At 41.7% G+C, this 23,373-nt stretch overlaps 2 protein-coding genes across 5 annotated transcripts in view; one reads left to right on the top strand and one right to left on the bottom strand.

The window, feature by feature from the left end:
• The window catches only part of CTBP2 (C-terminal binding protein 2), a 274,992-nt gene extending 264,035 nt beyond the window's left edge, over positions 1-10,957 (top strand). For 3 of the 4 annotated variants that reach the window (XM_056849544.1, XM_056849545.1, XM_056849546.1), the window contains 2 exons: positions 1,027-1,144; positions 10,286-10,956. In XM_056849544.1, coding sequence (XP_056705522.1) covers positions 1,027-1,144; positions 10,286-10,466 — 299 coding nt within the window. In that variant the 3' untranslated portion in view covers positions 10,467-10,956. Of the gene's footprint in view, positions 1-1,026; positions 1,145-10,285 lie in introns of all 4 variants that reach the window. The other variant, XM_056849543.1, reaches the window with a different exon arrangement.
• A 4,305-nt stretch (positions 10,958-15,262) lies between these two features.
• Positions 15,263-23,373, bottom strand: part of ZRANB1 (zinc finger RANBP2-type containing 1) — a 61,199-nt gene continuing 53,088 nt past the window's right edge. Inside the window, exons 7-10 of the mRNA XM_056849450.1 lie at positions 22,725-22,845; positions 20,444-20,573; positions 17,116-17,345; positions 15,263-16,467 (exon numbers count right to left, since the gene is read on the bottom strand). Coding sequence (XP_056705428.1) covers positions 16,249-16,467; positions 17,116-17,345; positions 20,444-20,573; positions 22,725-22,845 — 700 coding nt within the window. The 3' untranslated portion in view covers positions 15,263-16,248. The remainder of the gene's footprint in view (positions 16,468-17,115; positions 17,346-20,443; positions 20,574-22,724; positions 22,846-23,373) is intronic.

The raw sequence follows: 23,373 nt of genomic DNA, 5'->3' as shown, positions 1-23,373 counted from the left end.
ACACCCACACACATAAAATGACATTGAACCATGCCAGCCCACAAACTTGGTATTTTCTATGCTTCAGGAAGGAATTTCTCTCAGATTTGCAGGCTGGAACATCGGTTTGGCAAGATGACATCATCAAAACTTTAGGTGTGACTGGATTCAAAATTTCTTCTGCAGCCTTAAAGACCAACAAGTACCAGACCTTTGGTATCTGAAAAAGTGAACTTTGACTCTCAAACATAAAGACCAACATTTTCCAGGGTATTAAGATGCTACTGGATTCAAATTTCATTCCACTACTGACTAACACAGCTGCCCACGTGAAACTATCTTTAAGGTGACAGAAGACCTTTATTTGGTTTGGCTGCAACAGACTGACACAGCTACCTATCTGAAACGCATCGGCATGTGTAACATCTCCACTTAGGTGCACTGCTTTAGTGTCTAGTCCCAATATATGTAAGCGCTATAGCATCCATGCGTTTTTAAAAGTTTAGATTTGTTTTTAGAACGCTCTCCTCGCTCACATTGGGTCAGTAGCCTGCCCATTCCTTAGCTGATACTGTTTAGGAGTAACTGGCAACTGAGCCCAGATTTGTCTACCATCTCTTAAATATCTCCCATTTATTCCAGCTTGGACAATGAACGGTGAACCGTACGATCTAGTGAGTCTTGTGAAGTTCCTTTCAGTGCAGTTCTTCAGTCTGCCAAAGCATGGAAAATGCCCAGTTTCACCAAAAAATTAATTATTTTTAACAGCTGTGAATGTGAGAAAGAATATTCTATACTTTAATGTTGCATTTCTTGTTGGGTGTTCTCTGAGAGTACCTGCAACGTCACTCAAGTAAGCTACTGAGTGAGGGCATTGCAGAGTTTCAGCACTATTCTGTTATTTTGACAGAGAGCAAAAAAATTTCTGTCCCCCACCCCCATTATAATAATCAGAGCGGACATGAGCGTGTTGTGTATAATTTGCTGCATATCAATAAGACAGATTGTGCCTGACCTCGTTTTGCATTTGATTCATTCCTGCCTCAGGTCGCATCCCTGAAAGCCTACGAAACTGTGTGAACAAGGAATTCTTTGTCACAACAGCTCCTTGGTCAGTAATAGATCAGCAAGCAATTCATCCAGAGCTCAATGGTGCCACATACAGGTAAGATGGAGAAAAGGATTTCTCTAAATGTTCAATTCTGTAGGCAACAATAGAGTTTAGCCAGTGAGTCTAGCAAATTCTACAGTTTCTCTGAAGAAGTCTTTTGTATAAGACCTGAGTATTGTAAAAGATCTTGAGTATCGTTAGGCATTCATTCCTCTTCCATAGAAGGCACTTCTTTATTCCATCAAGACATTATTGACGGTTTTGAGATAACATCTCCCTAAGTATCCCATTGCACATAGACCCTATAATAAAGGCACTATAGATTTACTTTGTGCTTCTCTGAAAGGCCTTTGTGGAGTTTCAAGTGAATCTTACTAATTTACCCACGATTACCTTGCCCCCTTTACATGACATAAGCAGATGATGGAAGACCTCTTACTCAACTCACTCCATGAGATGGAGTAGAAAATGCTTAGGTTTTCCATAAGGCCTTGGAAGGCTGTTTGCAGAGATAGGAGCAGCGCCATCATGAATGCATGTACTAGTACACTGTTATAATTGTTGACTTGGTACAGTCTGAGAGGCAGGGTATGACTCAAAATGTCAGAAAGATAACCCAAGTAGTATTTAAGGAGCCATACCTCGTGTGTCTGAGCTTTTTAAAAGCTGCAGAGGATTGTAAAAGTCATATAGTGAAGTATTCTCTGGTCCCTGGAACCTTTTAATTACCTTTCCAGACAACAGCTGTTTTATGCTCTTAATGTGCAATTCTTAAACTTTTTTTGTTGTGAGAAAATTCAGACACCCTTCTGCAAGGCAAGGTATTGTGTTGTTGTTGTAAGGAAAATCCATTTGGCAGTGTCCATGACTCAACCTTCTCCTCTACCACTGCTTGTGCCATTTTGAGAACTTCTTGTGTGTGTCTTAAGTGCCATCAAGTCACTTCCAACTCATGACGACCCTATGAAGCAGTGTCCTCCAAAACATCCAATCTTTAACAGCCTTGCTCAGGTCTTGCAAACTGAGGGCCGTGGCTTCCTTTATAGAGTCAATCCATCTCTTGTTGGGTCTTCCTCTTTTCCTGCTGCCTGCAACTTTTCCTAACACAATTGTCTTTTCCAATGACTCTTGTCGTCTCGTGATGTGACCAAAATACGATAGCCTCAGTTTAGTCATTTTAGCTTCTAGGGTCAGTTCAGGTTTGATTTGATCTATAACCCACTGATTTGTTTTTTTGGCAGTCCACGGTATCCGTAACAGATTCCTTTGAAATGTGGTGTTGGAGGAGACTGTTTTCTTCCTATGGGAACTTCTTACATTTTAAAAAATAATTTGTTTCAAGTACCTTGGGATATAGTAGTTCTCAAGCTCTGCAGTCACATAGCCTGAAACAAAAGAGGAGGGAAACATTTGCAAGTGAATTAATTCCCCCTATAAGTTTAAATAACCTTAACGCTTGAACCTTAAAGCCTGAACCTGTATGGTATGATTCTTCCCTCCCCTTAGGGTGCAGTAGAGCCCTTCTTCCCACTTGTACCTCCTGGTACACACATAAGGCAGTAGTACATCAAGACAGTCATGGAAGTGCGACATCTGTGCATTTATCCCACTTAGTGCTCCCCAACTCAGTCAAGTTATATGCACTCAGTCGCTTGAATCCACCAGAAGGGATTTCAGTCTGCAGAGCACAACTTCCCTGCCTTTCTCCCCTGCCATACTCCGAAATGCCCACCGAAATGCTGCAGCAATAGTGGGGAGTCAGAGATCTGCCCCAGGAGGGAAGAACTAGCAGAAATTGCCTCTCCCTTGTGTGTATATGGATCCAGGCCACTGTATGCAAGAGAGAGGGGTGGGAGAGAAACAGGGTTCACTGTGTCAAGGAAATGTATCCACACTGGGAAAACTCATACCTTCATGTAAATCAGATACTTAGCAAACCAGTTTGTGCAGTGTAGTTTGGGTTATCTTTTCCAGGCCTCCCTTCTAGACTTTTGAGCATTCTTTTTTGCCTCTTGTGCCCTACACAAATCCCCCTAGAGATCAGCCCTTTGGTCCCTTTGTTTTCATCAGATGCTCTGATCTTGTCATGATTTCTGCTACCACCTGCTGATGGGTGACCAAGACTGCAAAATTCCAGGCACCGAACACTGGCACCTTTTAAAACCAGAGCTTCAGGTGATAAAATGAACGCAGCTTCCTCTTCTCATAAAATTTGCACTTACATGATGCTAAAAGGGAAGGATGACTGCCCACTGCAGTCCTTTAAACATCAGTTTAATGTTCAAGCTAGAAAAGCTCACTGCAGTTTTTCAAAAAGGCCACTTTGCCTCTGAAAAATATTTACTTGGAAGTGGTGGCTTCATCATCTGGAAAATAGTAATCTCTCTTTTGTAATTTCCCTTTACTTTGATATCATAAACGGTCCGTTTATGTGACCCAGGACTCACCCTGTTGTCCTAGTAGCATCTAAAGATAATGAAATGCAAGAGGTCTGGTCAGTGGCATATATATGCGAAGAGAGCTAGTGTGATGTAGTGGTTAAGAGTGGTGGTTTGGAGCAGTGGGCTCTAATCTGGAGAACCGGGTTTGATTCCACACTCCTCCAGATGAGCGGTGGGCGCTAATCTGGTGAAGTGGGTTGGTTTCCCCACTCCTGCACACAAAGCCAGCTGGGTGACCTTGGGCTACTCACTGCGCTCTTAGAGCTCTGTCAGCCCCACCTACCTCACAGGGTGTCTGTTGTGGGGAAGGGAAGATAAGGTGATTGTAAGCCGGTTTGATTCTTCCTTAAGTGGTAGAGAAAGTCGGCATATAAAAACCAACTCTTCTTCTTCAGGTGTAGACAAGATCAGTGCTGTGACAGCTCATGACAATGGTAAGAGGTGATAGCCTCTGTCCTGCCATCCCACTCAGCAAGTGACTTTCTTTAGCTATTATAGGAAGAGCCACTTAAGTTGGGGGAAGGCTCAGGCTTCTTGAGTGGAGTGGTAGCATACAGGCCAGTGACATAATCTTGTGAGACTTGCTGTGAGCTATTGGCCCCTGTGCTAACTCACAGGAACAGCACCTTAGGTTCTCCACAACTTGGCCTGGGCCAATCGATAGGACTGTATGTATTCTGTTCTATGCAGAAAAAGCACCTAGTTTAGTAATGTACCACACAGATGCTATCATGTTGTGAAGGGGCTGTGGCTCAGTGGTAGAGCATCTGTTTGGCATGCAGAAGGTCTCAGGTTCAATCTCCGGCATCTCTAATTAAAGGCAAGTAGGTGATGTGAAAGACCTCTGCCTGAGACCCTGGAGAGCTGCTGCTACTGACTTTGATGGACCAAGGGTCTGATTCAGTATCAGGCAGCTTCATGTGTTCATCTTACCGGCTGTATGTTTCTAGCCCTTTACGGCTGTGAAACTGTACTGAAAGGGAGTGTGCGATGCTTAATGAAATCTCAAAAACAAGGCTCTCGGAAGGATTACCACTGGTTAAGTGACCTGTAACTTATTGCCCCCCCCCCACAACTGGCAAAATCATATTAAATTATGGATGAATATTCTAATAAGCATTACATGCATAATTTGTACAAGTTGTGGAACGTAGATAAACTCAGTACTGAAATTTATCCTAGAATAGTTTACGAGACATTCTTCTGGTTTAAGTGAGCTTAGTTTGTAAAACATGCAACTCATTTCAAGGAAATGGGGTGAATTGATTGACAAGATATGTTTGGGGGTGGGCTGACCTGACCTGCAAGACGCCTTTCAGTTTTATTTCTCCTGTAAATGTAGCTGCCGCTAAGTATAATCCTGGATCCAGAGAAGGACACGATGGGCATGAAAGGACACTTCGGAGAGCTTGGGTTAGCTATCAAGGACAGGAAAGCTGCAAAGATCAGGGGGTGGGGGCCCTGTGTGGACTGTGGGTCAGGCACTGGACAGCACTCTCAGCCTCCTCCCCATTCTCCCCCATGTGCAGGCAGAAGTGTTGGACATGCGTATGTTAGCTTCTCTTCCATTATATTCCAGAGAATATAACTGAATTTTCATTATAATATTCCATTATGTTCTCTGGAATTCCATCTTTTTTTTCTTATGCCGCCTGCTAGGAATACCAAATTGTGTTAACGTGCAACGCTATGCCTCGAATTAGGGCTGAATTCTATGGGAACGAGCGGGTGGCTTATTATGATCAAATTTTGGCTCCACGTGTTCTTCAGATCTAACCCCTCCAGCCTGGTCTGGTTAATGTTAACTGACCGTTACCAGTCAAAATGGTTCAAACAGATTACTCTCAGACTCAGAGCGATGAGATGTTCTCTTTACGTCTGGCAAGCAGCAAGCTTATAGGCTATTGAAACAGAGTACTAGACATAGAGAGGCAAACTATGTTCTCATCAGCGCGCAGGGTCTGCTCCCCAATGGAACTGGGGAGCTTTACCATCTTATTTCTCCTGTCCTGTATACCATCTCCACAACTTCATCTGGATTGTATGTTAGCTCGCCTGAACATCCTCTTGACTGAAATTGTTCAGGGTAGATTTAAGAACATTCCTGTCTGCAATCGGACCTGCCCATGCTCACAGGACCAACCAGAAACCGTGGCTCATGTGTTGCTTTATTGTGCTATTTACGTGCCCTTACGGGAAACCTACATTGACCCGCTGATGCAGGGTATTTTCTATCTCCCCACAAAGGACAAGGTGGCTTTCCTCATGGCTGATCAGCGCCCCAGTACCAGAGAGGAGGTAGCAAAGTTTCTTTTAGCTGCTATGAGGATTCGAGGAAAACAAACGTAAATTCATTTGATTGTTGTCATGATTTATTTATTTTATTTACATATAAACTGTATTATTTTATCCGGATACAAATATATTTAACGATTGTAATTGCAATTCATATGCCATTAAAGGTTGATATAGATAGATAGATAGATAGATAGATAGATAGATAGATAGATAGATAGATAGATAGATAGATAGATAGATAGATAGATAGATAGAATGGAAACTAGGAAGATTTAAAGCACAACCCACAATGAAAGCTAATCACTTTTAGTCTCATTAATTTCAAGGGGGAAAGCATCAAGTGCTTAATTCTTCCATTGCACTCAGTGGGACTTAAAGTGCTTAACCGTGGCTAGACTACACCCCCACATACTATTCTGTCTTTGCATTAGAGGCAGTCTGAAGCGTCTCTGGAAGACTCTGTTCTCTGTTTATCTTAACATGAACCGTGTTGCTTTTCCTTAAAAATCAGTCATATCCCATTTACTTAATAAAAAATGGTCTGTACTCTTTAGCCACAATGGCGATCTTTTGTAGCAATGTAAAGCTTATTCTTTAACATTTTTCACAGCTAGCCCATTCAGAGGATCCCATTTTGGAACTTCAGGTACAATATTATAAAGTTTGCGCTAATATCTTCTTCCTTAGTTCCTTGCACCCAGCAAGAAGGGAAAACATTTAGACCCGATTTGTTTTCAGTGGTTTTAAGATTATAAATGTTGGTACTCCATCTGCCAGATAAGGCCCAGACCAAGAGTTGACACTAAGGCACCTTTATTCAGAATTACGATATGAAAAGCCAACAACTGCCAATCAAACGCTCCTCTCGGTGAGTTTGACAGAGTTGTCACACAGATGATAAAGGTATTATTTAGAGAGCCAGCGTGGTGTAGTGGCTAAGAGCGGTGAACTCTAATCTGGGGAACCAGGTTTGATTCCTCACTCCTCCACATGAGCAGTGGACTCTAATCTGGTGAACCGGGTTGGTTTCCCCATTCCTACACGAGGCCAGCTGGGTGACCTTGGGCTAGTCACAGTTCTCTTAGAGCTCTCTCGGCCTCACAAGTTGTCTGTTGTGGGGAGAGGAAGGGAAGGAGATTGTAAGCTGGTTTGATTCTCCTTAAAAAGTTAGAATAAATTGGCATATTAAAACCAACTCTTCTTCTAAATTCTAAGAAGCAGGCAACCAATAAAATTGTTCCATGCAGGCTGGCATTAACCGCCATCTCAACCTGGACACAGTTGAGATATGCAGGGTTCTGCACAGACGTGCAGGTCTGAGTTAAAGACTGTCCTTATTTGTGCTGAAATTATTAGCTATATGGGAATGAACTCATCAATCCACTAGCTTTCTTCAATTTTCTTTTTGCAGTTTAGGGTAAGGAAAGCTCAAAGTAGTTATTAAAGAGTATAGCCAGCTTGCTGCCCATGCTAATCCCAATAGGCCATACTTGTAATAGTGCGCTGATTCCCCACCCCCACCCCATTTTCATTTCTTTTGTCAACAAATTGATTTGTTTTGGTTTCCTTCGTTTGCTTTGCTCTTCTTTTCTTGCTTTTTTCTTGATTCTTACTGGTTTCAGGGAGGAATACATTTTTATTATTAGGAAATGCAGACTGCACCATCCTTGTTCTCCTTTATAGAAGATTAGAGTTGGGATGCAATTATCAGATTGTACCTCTCACCATAGGGATCAGTCCTGGCAAATTTCATACTGATGGGAGAAAGAGTACCAATTAAAATTCTCACTTGCAGAGTGGGTATAGGCACTCCTTCAGAAGGGAGGCATGGAGAGGTAGTTGGCGCCCCAATAATGTAGCATGGCAGAACAGGCAAATACTTAACACTTTGACAGTCCCAGAAAAAGGGCTGTGGTTCATTTGATACAGCTCCCTGGTTATCCATCTTTTTTTTTCTTCAGTAGTTGGACAATCTCTGTATTAGCGGTTGGAATCCACACGTCATTGAGAAACTGATACACAAGAGGCTCAGCAAAACATTTGCCTCTCTGCAGTTACCTCCAGGGCAGCCTAGCCTAGTACAACCACCAAATGGAACTGGAGGGGTGAACCTTATAATGGCAATTGCAACATAACCAGACATTACAATCGCTCAGGCAAACTGGATCAGCTCTTTATGCAGAATGAAGAAATTCCTTCCCAAATCACTGAGCAGGGGGGACTTGTCCATTGCAATAAACAAGGGTCTATATTTGAGCTACACTGCTGGACACATTGGGGTGGATCCTACCATTCCACTGAGAAAAGTTTGAAATTTTCCTCCAGCCTGAGGGGCCTTCCTCCAACTATGTCTATGAAAACCTATGAACAATTGGTTTGACTGAATGGAAAAATGGGTGTCAGTTCCATCTCTCCTGATTCCTCCCCCCTCCCCCTTCTCTTAAGCTTGCTGAAATCGAGTACCAGGCGCCAAAGAAATTAGATTCAGCACAACAAATGAACAGCAGTCATTCACTGTGATTCCATTTATTTTCATTGCAATAGTGACACGAATTAATGGGAAAAATTGCTTCATTGTATTTGGAACCAACGGAACTTTCCTGCTAGCAGGTGTTATGTGTAAACTAGACCGCTTGTCTCTGAAACTAGATTTGAAAGTGATACCAAAGACGCCATTGATCAACTTGTAGGTACGGAATGCTGCAGCCAGATGGTTGACTGGAGGGGGTCGTAGGGACCATATTACTCAAGTCTTGTTCTGTCTACACTGGCTTCCAGTTTGCTTCCAGGCTCAGTTCGAGGTGCTGGTATTGACGGTTAAGCCCTGTATGACTTGGGACCAAAATACTTTGACCATCTCCTCCCGTATGAACCTACTCACACACTCGTCATCTTAGGAGGCCCTGCTTTGGTTAGCCTGTGCCATCTGAAGCTAGACAGGTGGCAGTCCAAGAAAGCGCCTTCTTGGTTGTGGCACCAAAACTCCCTTCCCAGGGAAATTTGTCTTTCTCCTTCTATTGGTGTCTTTTACCAGCAGGTGAAGACCAGCAGATTTCATCTGGCATGCCCCCAGTGACAATTACTGGCCCTCATTCTAGTGTTTCTAGCTTAATTATTTTATAATTTAACTGTATTTTTAATTGCGCGAATGATTTAATGTTCTTTATGTTTACCACCTTGTAGATCCTGATCGGGTGGAGAAGTGGCATAAAAATGTTTTTAATAATAATATTGTCCCCTCACTTAAGAACCCAATTTGTATATATTATACTTAACCGTGCAAAAAGATAAAGGTTGGTGAAGATTTTGATGTCTCTATCCCCCCACCGCCAATCTCAAGATGGGACTTTAAAAGCTACATGCCCACACACCGGAATCTTCTAAAATTTGACTTAAGTTTTTCTTTTCTTTAGACAGGTGCCTTCAGACCCCAATCAGTTTTTCAAAGGCCTTTTATGAGGGGGATGTTTCTCCACTATCACCCCTGCCAACTGCTTTAGCCAGAATCTAGAAAATGCGGGCAAAACACAAAGGGAGAGCAAGGCGATCCCTGATGGGCAGAAAATGGGAGCCCCGAAGCTGTTGGAGGGGGTGACCATGGGGAAATACTCCTGCATAAAAGGCCAAAGTCCCCTCGGTTTCAACTTGCCATGTGGAATGATAGCTAGCCTTAGAGGGAAAACAAGCATAGAGACCCCTTGATTTCACAGAGCTGTTTTTGTGGTGCTTTGGAGCCTTAGGCTCAAGTGCCAGCGGTGCAACACCACTGATGTGGAAGAAGAGGAGGCCAGTCTGCATGTCAAGTTGCAAAGAATTAAAAAAAAATGTCCTTATTGAGATTGATGTTAACCAAGTGATAGGATAACTACATTGAGCTATTCAAACTGAACCATTGCTGAATTCATTAAACTTCTATCTTCAGAAACTCTTTGGCCCAGGCCCAGATCAACTGGCACACACTATTTTAAGGATTTTGTGGGAAGAAGTGACTCACAGCTCAAGTGTGGAGTATGAATGAACTTACCGGCAGGAGTCAGTCATATTCTTTCCAGATATTAATGAGAGCTTGATTTGTTAGTATATGGCTGTCTGCTCCCTCCTTAAATGGAGAAATCTGCATTCTGCAGCTGTTTGAAGGGGGATAGAAAACAATCGCAGTTGTTGAAATGGTGTGGGTAAAAGCAGTGTGAAAACCAAACACATTGAATGGGCAGTGACGGCTCGTTAAAAATGTGTTGACCTAAACTGAGTTGTTACCTAGCAGGTTTGAAAGGGTTCACGGGATGATTTTTGCAGTAAGAACTAGAAAGCACAATCCTATGGCTGTGGTTTGGTAAAGAATGGAACTTCTGAGGAGGGAAGCTGGTTTTCTGTTGCGTTTCCACTCAAAGACTTCCATTCTTAGAGCATGTTTGTACGTTGCTGTCTTGTAACTTCAAAATCAATCTTTTCCTAGATACCCACCAGGCATGGTGAGCGTTACGCCAGGTGGAATTCCAGCAGCTATGGAAGGTATCATTCCTGGAGGGATTCCTGTTACCCACAATCTTCCGACCGTGGCACATCCTTCCCAAGCTCCATCTCCTAATCAGCCCTCAAAACATGGGGACAACAGGGAACATCCCAACGAGCAATAGCAGATCATTTTAAGCACTCCAATTTGGGACCAAGAGACATTGGGAAAGAAAATTATACACAAACTGATAGGAATTTGATACAAAAATTTGAAATGGTTGATTTTGGACTAATGCATCATGATGTTCCAGTGTTAACTACGAGGAAAAAAAAAAAGATATAGGAGTCAAGACTTGGGGGAGGGAGGGGGAGTCCCAGAAGAAGTCACCTGCTTACTGAAGCACTGAAAACTAGGATGTGATGATACATTACTGAATCAGCTTCTGTTATTGTGTGTTTAAGTTTCCTTCATCTTTACATCAATCACAAAATAGTATATACTTCTTCCCCTTTGGGGGGAAAGAGCAGGTAACCTGCCGCTTAAAACATGTCCAACAGTCCTAACAAAGCTTACATGATATTAAGAGGAAACCATCATGTGACTTCAGCCCTTTCCTTCCTCACTTACCTGGCTCCTCCTTGTACAGCCTGAGAGGACTGTTAACCCAGAGATGGGGAGACAGTTTTTGCTCAATACAGTTGCATATGGCCACTAATGTATTGGAGGGATGCTACTCAAATTTAACTGGTGGTGTAGGTCAGAAATTCTGGTAGGAGCAAAGGGGGGGAAAGGCTTGCATTAAACTAAGCTGCCTTTTCACCACAGGAACGGACGCTTCTTCTCCAAGATACACTTAATAAAGTAGCTGTACATTCAATAACACGTGCTGATGATGCAGAAATGAAAGTGTTAAGTCTCACATTTATACTCAGATATATTTTTCTCAGTTTTAAAGCCACAGCTATTTTATTGAGTGAAAAAGTCTTGAGCTGGAAAGGGTTCAAGAATAATGTTGCATTTCCTTACGTCTCAGGAAAAAAAACACTTTTTATGGTAACTTGTCAGACTGTATGAACAAAACCCACTTTTTTAGACATTGAAGTCTTCTTTTCTTCATGTGATATTTTATACAAGAACACTTCAAAATGTGTTATTAGATGTGACTGATTTTAACAAATCCTATTAGATTTGTATCAACTAGTTACATGTTATATTCATAGTCTTTTGTGAATCATCGCCTTTTTGTTGAAAAAGATGGCCTATTCTGAGCCTTTGTATGGGTACATTCCTGTTTCTGTGATAAAAGTTTTAAAAGCTGTCCCAAACAGAAAAAAAAACCAATGGCTACCAGAAATATGTTTTGTTTTAGTGTGTTACCGTTACTGTATTTGTTTATTGTAAAGGTGGACATATAGCGTTCAGTGCAGTTTTCAATAAAAAGTGACAATTTCTATAATTTGAGCTGACCCTCAATGTCCTTGACATTGGAGAATATATGGTCGATTTGTGTGTGACCAATACTGAATTATCTTTCTGGGATCTACATGAAACAAGGTGATTGTGCACCACTAGACTTAGCTTTCCAAAATGTAATCATTCCTGCTTTAGAGGAACGAGAAGTTATTACACAATCTTGAGCTCCAAATGGACCAAGTAAGCTTGGTAGGTAAAGGTAGTCCCCTTTGCAAGCACCGGGTCGTTACTGACCCATGAGGTGACGTCACATCCCAACATTTACTAGGCAGACTTTGTTTATGGGGTGGTTTGCCAGTGCCTTCCCCAGTCATCTTCCCTTTACCCCCAGCAAGCTTGAGTACTCATTTTACCGACCTCAGAAGGATGAAAGGCTGAGTCAACCTTGAGCCAGCTACCTGAAACCGACTTCCGTTGGGATCGAACTCAGGTCGTGAGCAGAGCTTTGACTGCAGTACTGCAGCTTACCACTCTGTGCCACAGGGCTCACTGGTAAGCAGCTATAAAAGCCAAACAAAAATTAAAATTCATGCCATAGTGGTATGTCATTTGCAGCAGTAGGAATAGGCAGTCCCCCTAAACCCTGCTGAAGGTTATAATTCTCACAGTATACAACCAGGCCTTATACTGACACCTAGGAGCTTGTTCAAGGCATGACTTAAAAGCCAGGACACAGACAGTAAGACGGGGGACCAGCTTCCAAGCTCATCCTCTCTAGAAGGCAAAGAGAAATCTCAAATTCATTTACTATGACTCTCAGGCCACATAAGAAGTCCACGTGATGTTTGACCAAGTTTGCAAGTAAAGGAGCTGGCACTAAAGAAAGAACGTTTCCCAGTCTGCTTATAAATGGTAGGGATTGTACAAGCAATGCAAATTGTTCCATGGTGCTCCATGAGGATGGTTAAAAATCACTGCCTTATTCAACAGCTGTTGCCTGGTTGAGCTGGCAGCATGTGCAGTACAAATGAGAGCTGCTTTAGAATGACAGTGACCAAGAGCGCACACTGCCAAGGAGGAAGGCCCTAGTTCACGTCTGACTTCAACTACACAAGGTCAGTGGGCAAATAACAGTTGGCATACAGACAGACTTGTAACTGCATTAGAAGCAGGTCCATACACAGGGTAATAGTAATAAAACTTCTGCATTATTTCCAACTCAAACCACACAAATGTCCAGGCAAGGCTATGCCACTATTTGTGACTGCTAATAGCACTTTGGTCTTTCCCGCTCTCTTAAAATGACTTCACTATGCAGCAGTGACTACATGAAGTAAAACAGGGGAAGTATACTGAGACAGAAATAGAAAGCCAACCATTGTTACAAAACTTGTATTTGTTTTGTTTTAAGTTAATGGAAAAGCACATTACCAGCTTTGAACATGTTCAAGGGAGTCAACTTCATAGCTGTGGCAATGATCTAACACTGCAATTATGAATAACTTACCTTAGACACCAGTATAGAGCAACCAGGAGAAGGAACATGGGTGAGTTACAGAGAACACTGAGGAAGCCACACAAATGAAGGTGAAATAACAGAACATTTACACCCGGCATTAGTGATTTTTAGAAGCAGCTATTTTTGCTTTTAAATTGAGCAGTGGCATTCCAAAGGGGTGGTGTTGATACTGGTAAAAATGGACACTCAAGGGGACAGTCCAACTTGAGGCAGGCTCTTTTTTACAACCAGGATATGTGCTAAGAACCTCTGGCACAAAAATTCACTTGATGGAAGTTAACATCCTACTACTTCCAGGCACCAGCTTGAAAGAAAACTTCTCATTTAAAACTAAAGCAAGTAAAATTTAAGGATAACTCTGGTAGCGCTCTGGAAGCCATCTTAGTATGATAAATAAGGTAAATCACGAAATAAAGAGTGTCGGGCAGTCTCTGAAGCCAAATTAGGTAACAAAAAGAGTTCAAGTGGGAAAAAAATAAAATCCTACAGATACTTCAAGCGGGGGGGTGGGGGAAATGTATCTAGTACAGCTCAAAAAAGCAACATCGGTATAAATGAATGGATTTTTAATGTGTTCTAATGTAACACTCGCTACAAACAATACTATAGAAAACTTACAGATTTCTGCAATTTGCCTTTTCATCTTGAAACAAAATCCAACTGAAGATCTGGACAAATGCTGAGATAAAGCCTACCATTGGTGTGGGGGGGGGGGGGGGAGAGAGACTGTACCAGGTTAGTAGGCCCTGCATTATTTCAATCAATGGTCAAGGCACAGCCACTACTTGCAGCCGAATGGGAGCTGAGTAACAGCGACTAGTTTTACGGCCTGTAAAAGTGCTTGTCTCCACTGATTACCACATGAATGTGTTGAGACTACATTACGAGGAGTTGTTTGGTTGTCACTGCCTGTATAGTGTGGGGAGATATAAGCCAGTTAAAAATATATCCATTTTCATTTTATTTCCACCAGCAGCCAAATGCACTCAGACCAGGAGGGCTGCAGAGATGATCAGGCACGGTGGGGGTACAGATATTTTCCCTATTCAGGGAGGAAAAAACTGCTAACAAAGGTATATCTAAGACAGCTGCAGCTCCCTGGGAAAAGCTACCGGCAAGTAACAGCACAGCAACTCAGAAGTAAGGGTGTAACTTAACATCTTTTCAAATAACCACAAATCACCTAACTCGTTCCACTTGTCCAGAAATACGGACATTTCATTGTAAGGTGGGCATTAAGCCTGTAAACAAGGTATTAACTTGCCTTGTGATTGTACTTGAAAAACTTAAATTAGATTCGTATATTAAAGCAGAACCTGCTTTAGAAGAGAAATTCTATCATTCAACTGCTTAGGAAATGTGTTTTATCAAAAAGTAAACATGCATCCTTTTGCCTAATAATCACTGAATACATCAGAAGAACTACAAACTCCCCCCAAAAAAATTCATTTCACATTTCTGTGTCAGAGGTGAATAGTATTAATTTCTTTAGTGACGTGGATTGAATAATTTGTAATGCAGGTTTATTGCCAAGATTTCTTGCAAAGATTTTCAACACCATCTGAGCCACAATATTTAAAAGCAGCACATTCTGAAGGGTTCCTAGAGCCATCATTTTTTTAAAAAGAACTATGTAAAAATATTTTGTAAGGCTTCTTTCCAGATTCTTATTAAACAAGGAAATCTACTGCAAAAGGTTCCCTGTCATCCTTTCCACCATCATTAATCTTCAAAAAGTGCTTATCAAGATCTGTTTCCTTTTTACATACAAAACTATTCTGCCTTTAGTGTTTTTTAAAGTGAGGTTCTGGATAGGCTATATCCATTCAAGATAGCATGGCTAAAGTTATTGAGTATAATAAAAGATTCTTCTACTGGAGGATATATTCTGAACTTATACTTTTAGGAAACTTACATACTCAAATGTGGGCACAATCAATCAACATGCAAAAAAAAAATGCCAAAGTTTACATACCAAGAAAAGATAATATACAGTACATCAAAACAATTTTAGAGTGAAGGCTTTTAAGATAAAACTGCCAAAGTGCTGTCTCACTCGACTTTAATGACCAAGGAGCGCTCCTCTATGGAGACGATTTTAACTTGCAGGGGAGAAAGGCTTGATAAAATAGTAATTTCTATTGAACAACTCACAGCAAGACCAGGTTTGGACAAAATGCAATTTTCGGTTCAGTTTAGATGTAGCAAATTCCACACAACTGTTTAGTATACTGCTCTCTGGAAAACAGAGACTTCTTTGACTAATAGGCTGGAAGGAAGGAAAACAAACTATCCCAAAAGAAACGACACAAAAGTATTAATAGACAGCAAGATAAACCTTTACAGAAAACAAAAGGGCCACTCAATCAAAATTTATCATCCCTTCCAAAGGTGTTTTTTCCCTTTAATATTTCATTTTATTATAATGGGCACAACAGTAACTCAAACTTTAATAAAGTAATGAACTTGTTCATACGTCTGACTTCCTCTGGATATATGGCATCAACAAAAAAAGCCACATGATCTAAGCTGGGCAATAACAAGATTTCGCATAAAGTGATCTTTCAAGGAAGTGTGTCAGACTGCTTAATGTGTGACGCAAAATTACCAAGTTTAACTGTTAGTCTTAAAAGGAACAGATACCCAGCTACTATGTGCTTTTTAAGTGCCCCTGTTCAAAAGAAATTCTTCAGTAATTTTAAGAGGCTGGTAATACTTTTTCCTATTACACAACTTTCTTATACAGCCACATGCGGTACATTTATAGACAGATGTACAATTGGAAAGAAAAATGCTTTCTGTCTAGGTAATAAAATTAGGATTTTGTTTTTGTTTTTTACAAATGGTAGTCCAACCAATGCAGCCGTCTCCACACATCAGATGAGTGCCTGAATTCTCCCCATGCTGATTAAAAATCCTATTCAGGATGCTTCCTGCTACAAGTGGGTCATTATGTAACAAACTGCTAAAGCACGCCACAGACCCTGGGGTGCCACCACACGTTATGCACACTCGGGTATCTCCATTTGTCTCATTCATCATCATCGTCTTCATCTTCCTCTCCATCTGAAAGGGAAGTACAGGGGCGGATTTGTCTATAGCGGTCAAGCCATTTCTCTACCATCTGCGTTACCAGGGGATGGTTGCGCCGGCGAGAGCTTTTCTGCATAGCAACTAGGACTCCACCTTCTGTCACACAACAGTCCAGCCACTCCCTGAGTAGCTTCTCTTGCTGTTCCTCATTGCCGATCTTTCAGGGAAAGAAAAACACACACTTAAGGACACCGTTCAATTCATATTACAACTTGAAAAGACAGTGCCTTCAACAATCTAGCTGTAAACATCAGATTCTTTCAGACTATATAAAAATCACATCTTTTTGAGCAACAGGTTTTCTAAACAAACATGACTGAAATGCACATTCAACCCATAAGGCAAGCACTCAAAAGATTAATTCAAACCCACTATTTCAACTACTCTAGTTTTATGTTATTTAAGGAGGATACTGTGACATGGTTAATTATTATTAAGAGGTCTTGTAACTTTCTGCACGCTCTCTTAATTTCCACTTTGCAGTTACAAAAATTTAAGGGCTTGTAACATACAAAACAAACTATCCAGGAACGCATGGTGGCTTACTGATATACTGCTGCTTGGAAAGTCCTGCAGACATTCCCCAGAAAGTTCATACAACTATTTTTTTAAAAGATAAGCAGAAGGGCACTGATATTAATTTGACTCCCAACACCGACTATTTCCCTGACAAAGAAGGTACTGAAACCTGAAACATCCCCTCTCAAGAGAGCCAAAAATTCAGGTTATCCTTCAGAGGCATTTCTCTGCCAGTGCACTTTTTGGACACTTACTTAACCAGTCTGAACAGCTTAACATTTCTTACCTCTTGAGCAGACAGGAAGTGAATGTGCAGCAGCTTCCTTTCACTGTCAACCAATGGTAAAAACGTAATAGTGATATCATCATCGGTATTCAAGTTAGCACCAGCACCTCGATTGCCATAGCCATCATTCTCCATGGCAACCAAAGCAGAGAAGTGGCCCCGTGTGTAGCCCAGAGCAATAGGGCTTTTCCAACAAAAACTCTGTTCCCATAACAAAGGCAAATAAACACCTAAAATGAAGAGAAGGAAAGGGGAAAGACAGCAGAGCTCAGTACATTATTGATTTCTGGTAAAAGTACATGTCTGAAGATATGCTGGAAAGGTATTACAAAAACATCTTATGCAACAATAAATTTATTAGTTTATAAGATGCCACAAGATTTTGGGGACTAGAGCACACTTGATCAGATGCGCCTTAATCAGAAGTGCATTCTAGTCCACAAATTAATTAGACTTTAAAGTGACACAACAGACTTGCTTTTGATGTAACAGACTCTCTCCAGAATCTTACAAGGCGCATCTCTAATATACCTTTCAAAGAGCTGGCATTGCATTAAAAGGCTGAGCAATTTCAAATTAACGGTATAGAACTGTTGCAATTTTATCCCAGTGGTATTCCCTGGCGACACAGCAAACTCAAACACACGCTTCCCCTTGCTATAATTGGCACTGAGGAGAATCGGTGCCGTGAGTTCAGTAACAATTTCAACATCAACAAGATAGACGTCGATCCAAAACCCCTCTACACAAATTCTTTTTCAAGCGGCAAAGCTTGGAGCACGACTCAAATATACAGTGCCCCTATACATTCAAGAAGTAGACTGAAGGTTTGTTCAACCCGGTGCCACTTAACCTAAACCCTACAGCCTTATTGTATATAACTCAATCTCCTGTTCCTTCTAGGGGCATCAAAAATTCTTGACGGAGCCTCCTGCAAAACAACTAAGCTTGGAACGTGCCCTGCCTTGAGAGAGTTTAAAAATAGCTGTGAGTAATCTAAGTGCATATGTAGCATAGCAACCTTTCACAGAGGAACTGTGTCCAATGGAGGCTACCTTCAGAACGGCTCCCAAAAGGCAACCAAGACCAAATGGGCCTCAAGTTACACGTATCTGCCTTACATATACTCCATAGCCCACATGATGTATTTTCAGGGTGTCTATATACACAGAGTTAGGACTTGTACTAGTCTTGCTACCAGGAACACTCCTAATTGCCTATGGTGAAAATAAACTTGTTTCTACGATTCAGGAAGATCCCCACTCCCAAAATACAGCATACAAGCAGCTTCCCCAACTCTTTATCTCCAGGAAATACTGTGCTGCCATATCTGTATGCTGTTTCTCTTCTGAAAAAAGTGTGTGCATGCATGATTGGATGAAGCAACAGTGTACCACTATGTTTTCGGGGGGTGGGGGGGTCAAACAGTATCAAGTTATGTCTGCTGCCTCTGTGAGCAATCTTTCTTTTGTTCACATTCCCTGGAAGACTCTGGAAGCACCTGAACCTGTGCTAAGACTCTCCAAGTCTTCTCGCCTTAAGGCCAAGAAAGAAGAGGCTGCCACCTCCCAGCAGCCACATTAGCAATGTAATTTTAATAGCCCCACTTGAACTCCACCCTTATGAAGAAGGAGGAGGAGAGTTGGTTTTTATATGCAAACTTTCTCTACCACTTAAGGAGGAATCAAACCGGCTTACAATCACCTTCCCTTCCCCTCCCCACAACAGACACCCTGTGAAGCAGGTGGGGGTGGGAGTGTGTGACTAGCCCAAGGTCACTTAGCTGGCTTCATGTGTAGGAGTGGGGAAACAAATCCAGTTCTCCAGATCAGAGTCCAAACCACCGCTCTTAACCACTATACCATGATGGCTCATTTAGGAAGTCGGCAAGAGCTTCAAGAAGTGGTAAACTAAATTATTGGTGCTCCTTTTCAGGTTTGTTTCTGTATAACTAATTCCAGCATCGTGTAGTGAAGAGCAGTGGTTTGGAACGGTGGACTCGAATCTGGAGAACCGGGTTTGATTCCCCACTCCTCCACATGAGTGGCGGGCGCTAATCTGGTGAACCAGGTTGGTTTCCCCACCCCTCCACATGAAGCCACCTGGGTGACCTTGGGCTAGTCATAGTTCTCTTAGAGCTCTCTCAGCCCCACCTACCTCACAGGGTGTCCTGTTGTGGGATGGGGAAGGGAAGGTGATTGTAAGCTGGTTTGATTCTTCCTTAAGTGGTAGAGAAAGTTGACATATAAAAACCAACTCTTCCTCTTCTTCTTATCCCTCCCTACCGCAAAAAAGATGCCTGTTATCCATATCAAAAGCTCTATCCAACAAGCAAGCCTTACAGTACCTCCTAAAAATCTCCAATGTGGCGGCTCCCTTCATCTCATGCCACAGTGTGGGAGCCATGAAGGGAAAGGTCTGGGCTCTCTTTGATGCAAGGTGGGCCACTCTAAGTGGGGAAGCTGCCAGCAGATGGCAGCCTGTAGTTGGTGCATAGGAACATATGAGTCCTACTCATAGGAGCAGAGTTATTGCCATTAAGGATGGCTCCCTGCCTATTCCACCACTACACTCTGCTCTCACTGTGCCAAAAGGCATCTTTCCTCAATACCATGTTTAGAGTATTACAGCATTTATTAAAAAAGCAACTATAGCACAACAGTAACAGAAAGCCATACCTACCATTCTAAAATATGAAGGCATGTTATAGTCTGGCAGTATTGCACTTTTCCTAAAACCAGTGGTAAGCCCAACTATATCAGCTAATCAGATTTTGCATTTGGTTCAGCTACATTATGAGAGATACACAAAATTCATAGAGAAACCCCACTAATTCCTTGAACTCTGAAGCTGCATATTGCAGTCAAATTCTGAAAATAGAAGAGACATACCAGATGTGCTGGATGAAACTGTCCCATCAATAAAGGACATGCTAAATGGTATTTACAACATTAGTCCTTCACTCTAGTTGAATGCAAACTGCATGACTTCTTCCAGCAAGTAATGGATGATCAAAAAAAATTCCATCTCTCCATTGAGAAGGTAAGAGAACAGTTAACATGAAGCCTGCTAAAAGCTTAATGCATCAGGTCGGTTATATGAATCTATCAGTTCGATTCAAGTCCAGTAGCACATTAAAAATCAACAAGATTTTCTGGGTATACGTTTTCGAGAGCCAAAGCTCTCCTTGTCAGATCTACTGCAGACCAAAGCAACTACCCTCTGGAAATAAAACACCCTCTATCAGTATCTCTGCAAATTAATAATTTTCAAAGTATCTCTTCTCAGCCTTTCAAATATTATTATTATTGATCGTGGTAACACTTACCTTGAAAACGGGTATATCCTAAAGTTTCTCCCCGGAAACTCTTGTAATATTTTACTCCATAAACTATTATTGGTCTTCTAAGAATATGTGCAAGTACAAAAATGTGTGTCTGTTCCAAACTTGCTCCAGGCTGTTCCAAAGAGAAAGACAATATTTGAAATAAACGTCATGATCATATGACACAATACAATTAAATGAGCTTTTGATTGCATAAAAACCCATGTGTTGGATCCCATGCAAATTTCTGCTGATGGAAGGAATTTCAAATGCACACCCACAACATTAACTATTCCCTACTTACCCCTGAAGGAGGAGAACATTCTTACAATTGGGGAGGATCAAAGATGTCTAGCATCATTATATGGTTGAAATTAAATATGATTCTCAATCAGAGTATGTTTTCAACGCTGTACACAGATTACTTAATCACCGTTTGAAACATCTGTACTGGCCCAGTGAGGGTTTTTTAAGTAAGAACCCATTCAGCAGTAATCAAGGATGACATTAGTACAACCATCAAACAAAAGAGAAGAAAGGTTCTCCAGAAACCAAAAACTAAGGCAGAACCAAGACCATTCAGAGCATCCAAAAGGCAGGAATTATCACACAAAAATTATCTGGAATGTATAGATCCCAGATGGAAGGCTATAATGAAATATGAAACCAATCTGAATTGTAATTTTACCAGACCTATTTACATTAGAGTAACACAGATCCATGATGTGTATGAGCATGTACAATGAAATATACAGGATAATATCAAGTGTTCATCCGTGCAGTCACACCAATGGGATTTTGTGCCTATGCCAAGCCATGTCTAGAAACTTCTAGAACTAAGCTAAAAGAAATCTGAAGACTGGCCCCACGCAACTGCTGGGAGAAAATGCAAAGGGGCAGCCTTGAAGGCAAAGATGTCTTTCCACTCCATTTTTTGCCAGAATGACACAGCAGGCCCAATGAGCATACCTGATATGGGGAAGGAGAAAAATACATGTGACTGAACAGATGATGACAACTCAGAGAAATGTCAACTGCAGGAAAGTATGCATTTGTTATTCAGGGTTTCCATGAAGGCCCATCAATGGAAGAACAGAATTCCCAGCTGCAGGTGGGAACAGGTGGGCCCTCGTAACAATTGAGTTCGACACCCCTGGTCTAGACCAAAATTTGAGTCCAATAGCACCTTAAAGACCAACAAATTTTTCCAGGGCTTTTGTGAGTCAAAGTTCACACGTGAAATGTCATACCCTGGAAAGTGCCACTGGGCACTGAGAACTGATGTTCTGCAGTTATCTAGACAGTGTGAGCAGTATTAAGTGTCCACAGGTGGGATTTTTACAAAAGGGTAAAACTAGATCTTGGTTTAAAGGAAAATTTTTGAAGAGTGGAACAAGGAACTGAAAAAACAAAGAGCCGTCTTGACAAGAAAGGCAAGTCGCAGAAACAGCTGGAAGAGACCAAAGGAAAGGAGACAGAGGCCTTGGAAGTGCAAGAGGAGGAGTTCTTGCAGGACTGAGGAGATGGAACAAGTTAAAGAGCCTCGCCGGTGGGATCTAGCAAAATTATGAAAGTGCTTCCATCCAGAAACATAGGAATGGCATGTAGAAAGATTTCTGACATTAAGAAGCTCCTCTAGTTGTGAGAAGAGTTCTTTACCAAACTGTTAGCGAGTAAATGTTTAGGCATAGGATGTCACTATGAACCAGAGACAAGTCTCTGGCTGGAAGGAGGAGCAAGGATGCTTCAGCCAGGTGCAAATGGTTCATAAACCAGAACTAGTGTGGCCACCATGGGGTTCTGAGGGACAGTCTGAATTGTCCAGAAGTATTTTACTGAGCACCCATGTGGTAAAAGGTCAGGGAGACAAACTAAAGTTCCTCTGACAAAAGAGCCAAAAAGGAATCTCCCAGAGATCACAGATGCACGGTACATCTTGTAAGCGAAAAAAGAACTCCTCAGGCAGGAGAGGAAAGGTACAAAACTGGAGGAGAAGAAAAAATGGCGGAAAGGACAGTCCAGCTCAAAATCACAAGTGCAGAGGAAATTTCGATGCCGCCACTGCAATGGTCAAACACTGGCTGGAAAGACACAACTCCATGCCTTAGGCTCTTGCCCTTGAGTTGGGTTGGACTAGCAGTGCATTCCTATGGAGAGATACTCCAGTCTAAGCCCATTCATTTCAATGAACTTAACCTCGCAGAAAGAAACCACACAAAAAGAAACCTCAAGCATATGTTATAAACACCGGCCACGCACATCTTCCCAAAAGAGGAAGATTTACCTGACTAGCAAGAGAGAGTATAAATGCCCAGTCTTCCTGCCACTGTTCCTCTCGCAGTGAAAAGTGTAAACCAAAGCTCTGGGAGTACCATGACTCCCATTCTTTCCATCGAGTATAGAACCTGTAAAAAAAAACACACACACCACAGAAGTAAACGATTTTGTCGTTCTTGCCAAATCATGTCAAAGCTGTGGAAGCAGAACTCAAGCAAAGTGGCTCTAATTCGCCTTGCATCTCAGTGAGAAAGGTGGACTACAGATGAATAAATGAATTAATTCTACCTCACCCCCCCCCCCCAATAACTGCCTTTCTTACTTCAGGTGGGGAGAAAAGGAATATTATAGAAAATAAACAACAAATTCTAATGGAAACTAATTGTGCTCCTGGTAAGCAATACAGTCCAGTTACCATCTCTCTCTGTAAGTGGTATTAGTACAAGATTAATTGGCTCAAGTATGTAGTCCAGTTAGGTTATTTTTTTGCTACAGTATTTGATTATCCCTAAAAAGGGGAGAGAACTGGCACATGGTTCCTCGAGATGGACAGCTTTTAAAATAGGTGCCAAAAAGTAAAAAATTGAACTTACCATGAATTTCCACTCAGTGGTCCCAGGGGTGGGGCAGTCTTTGATTTCCTCCTCTTAGTAGCA

This window comes from Euleptes europaea, chromosome 5, assembly GCF_029931775.1.
Source record: "Euleptes europaea isolate rEulEur1 chromosome 5, rEulEur1.hap1, whole genome shotgun sequence".
NCBI classification, from domain to species: Eukaryota; Metazoa; Chordata; class Lepidosauria; order Squamata; family Sphaerodactylidae; genus Euleptes; species Euleptes europaea.
This window is presented reverse-complemented; position numbering and strand designations above follow the sequence as displayed.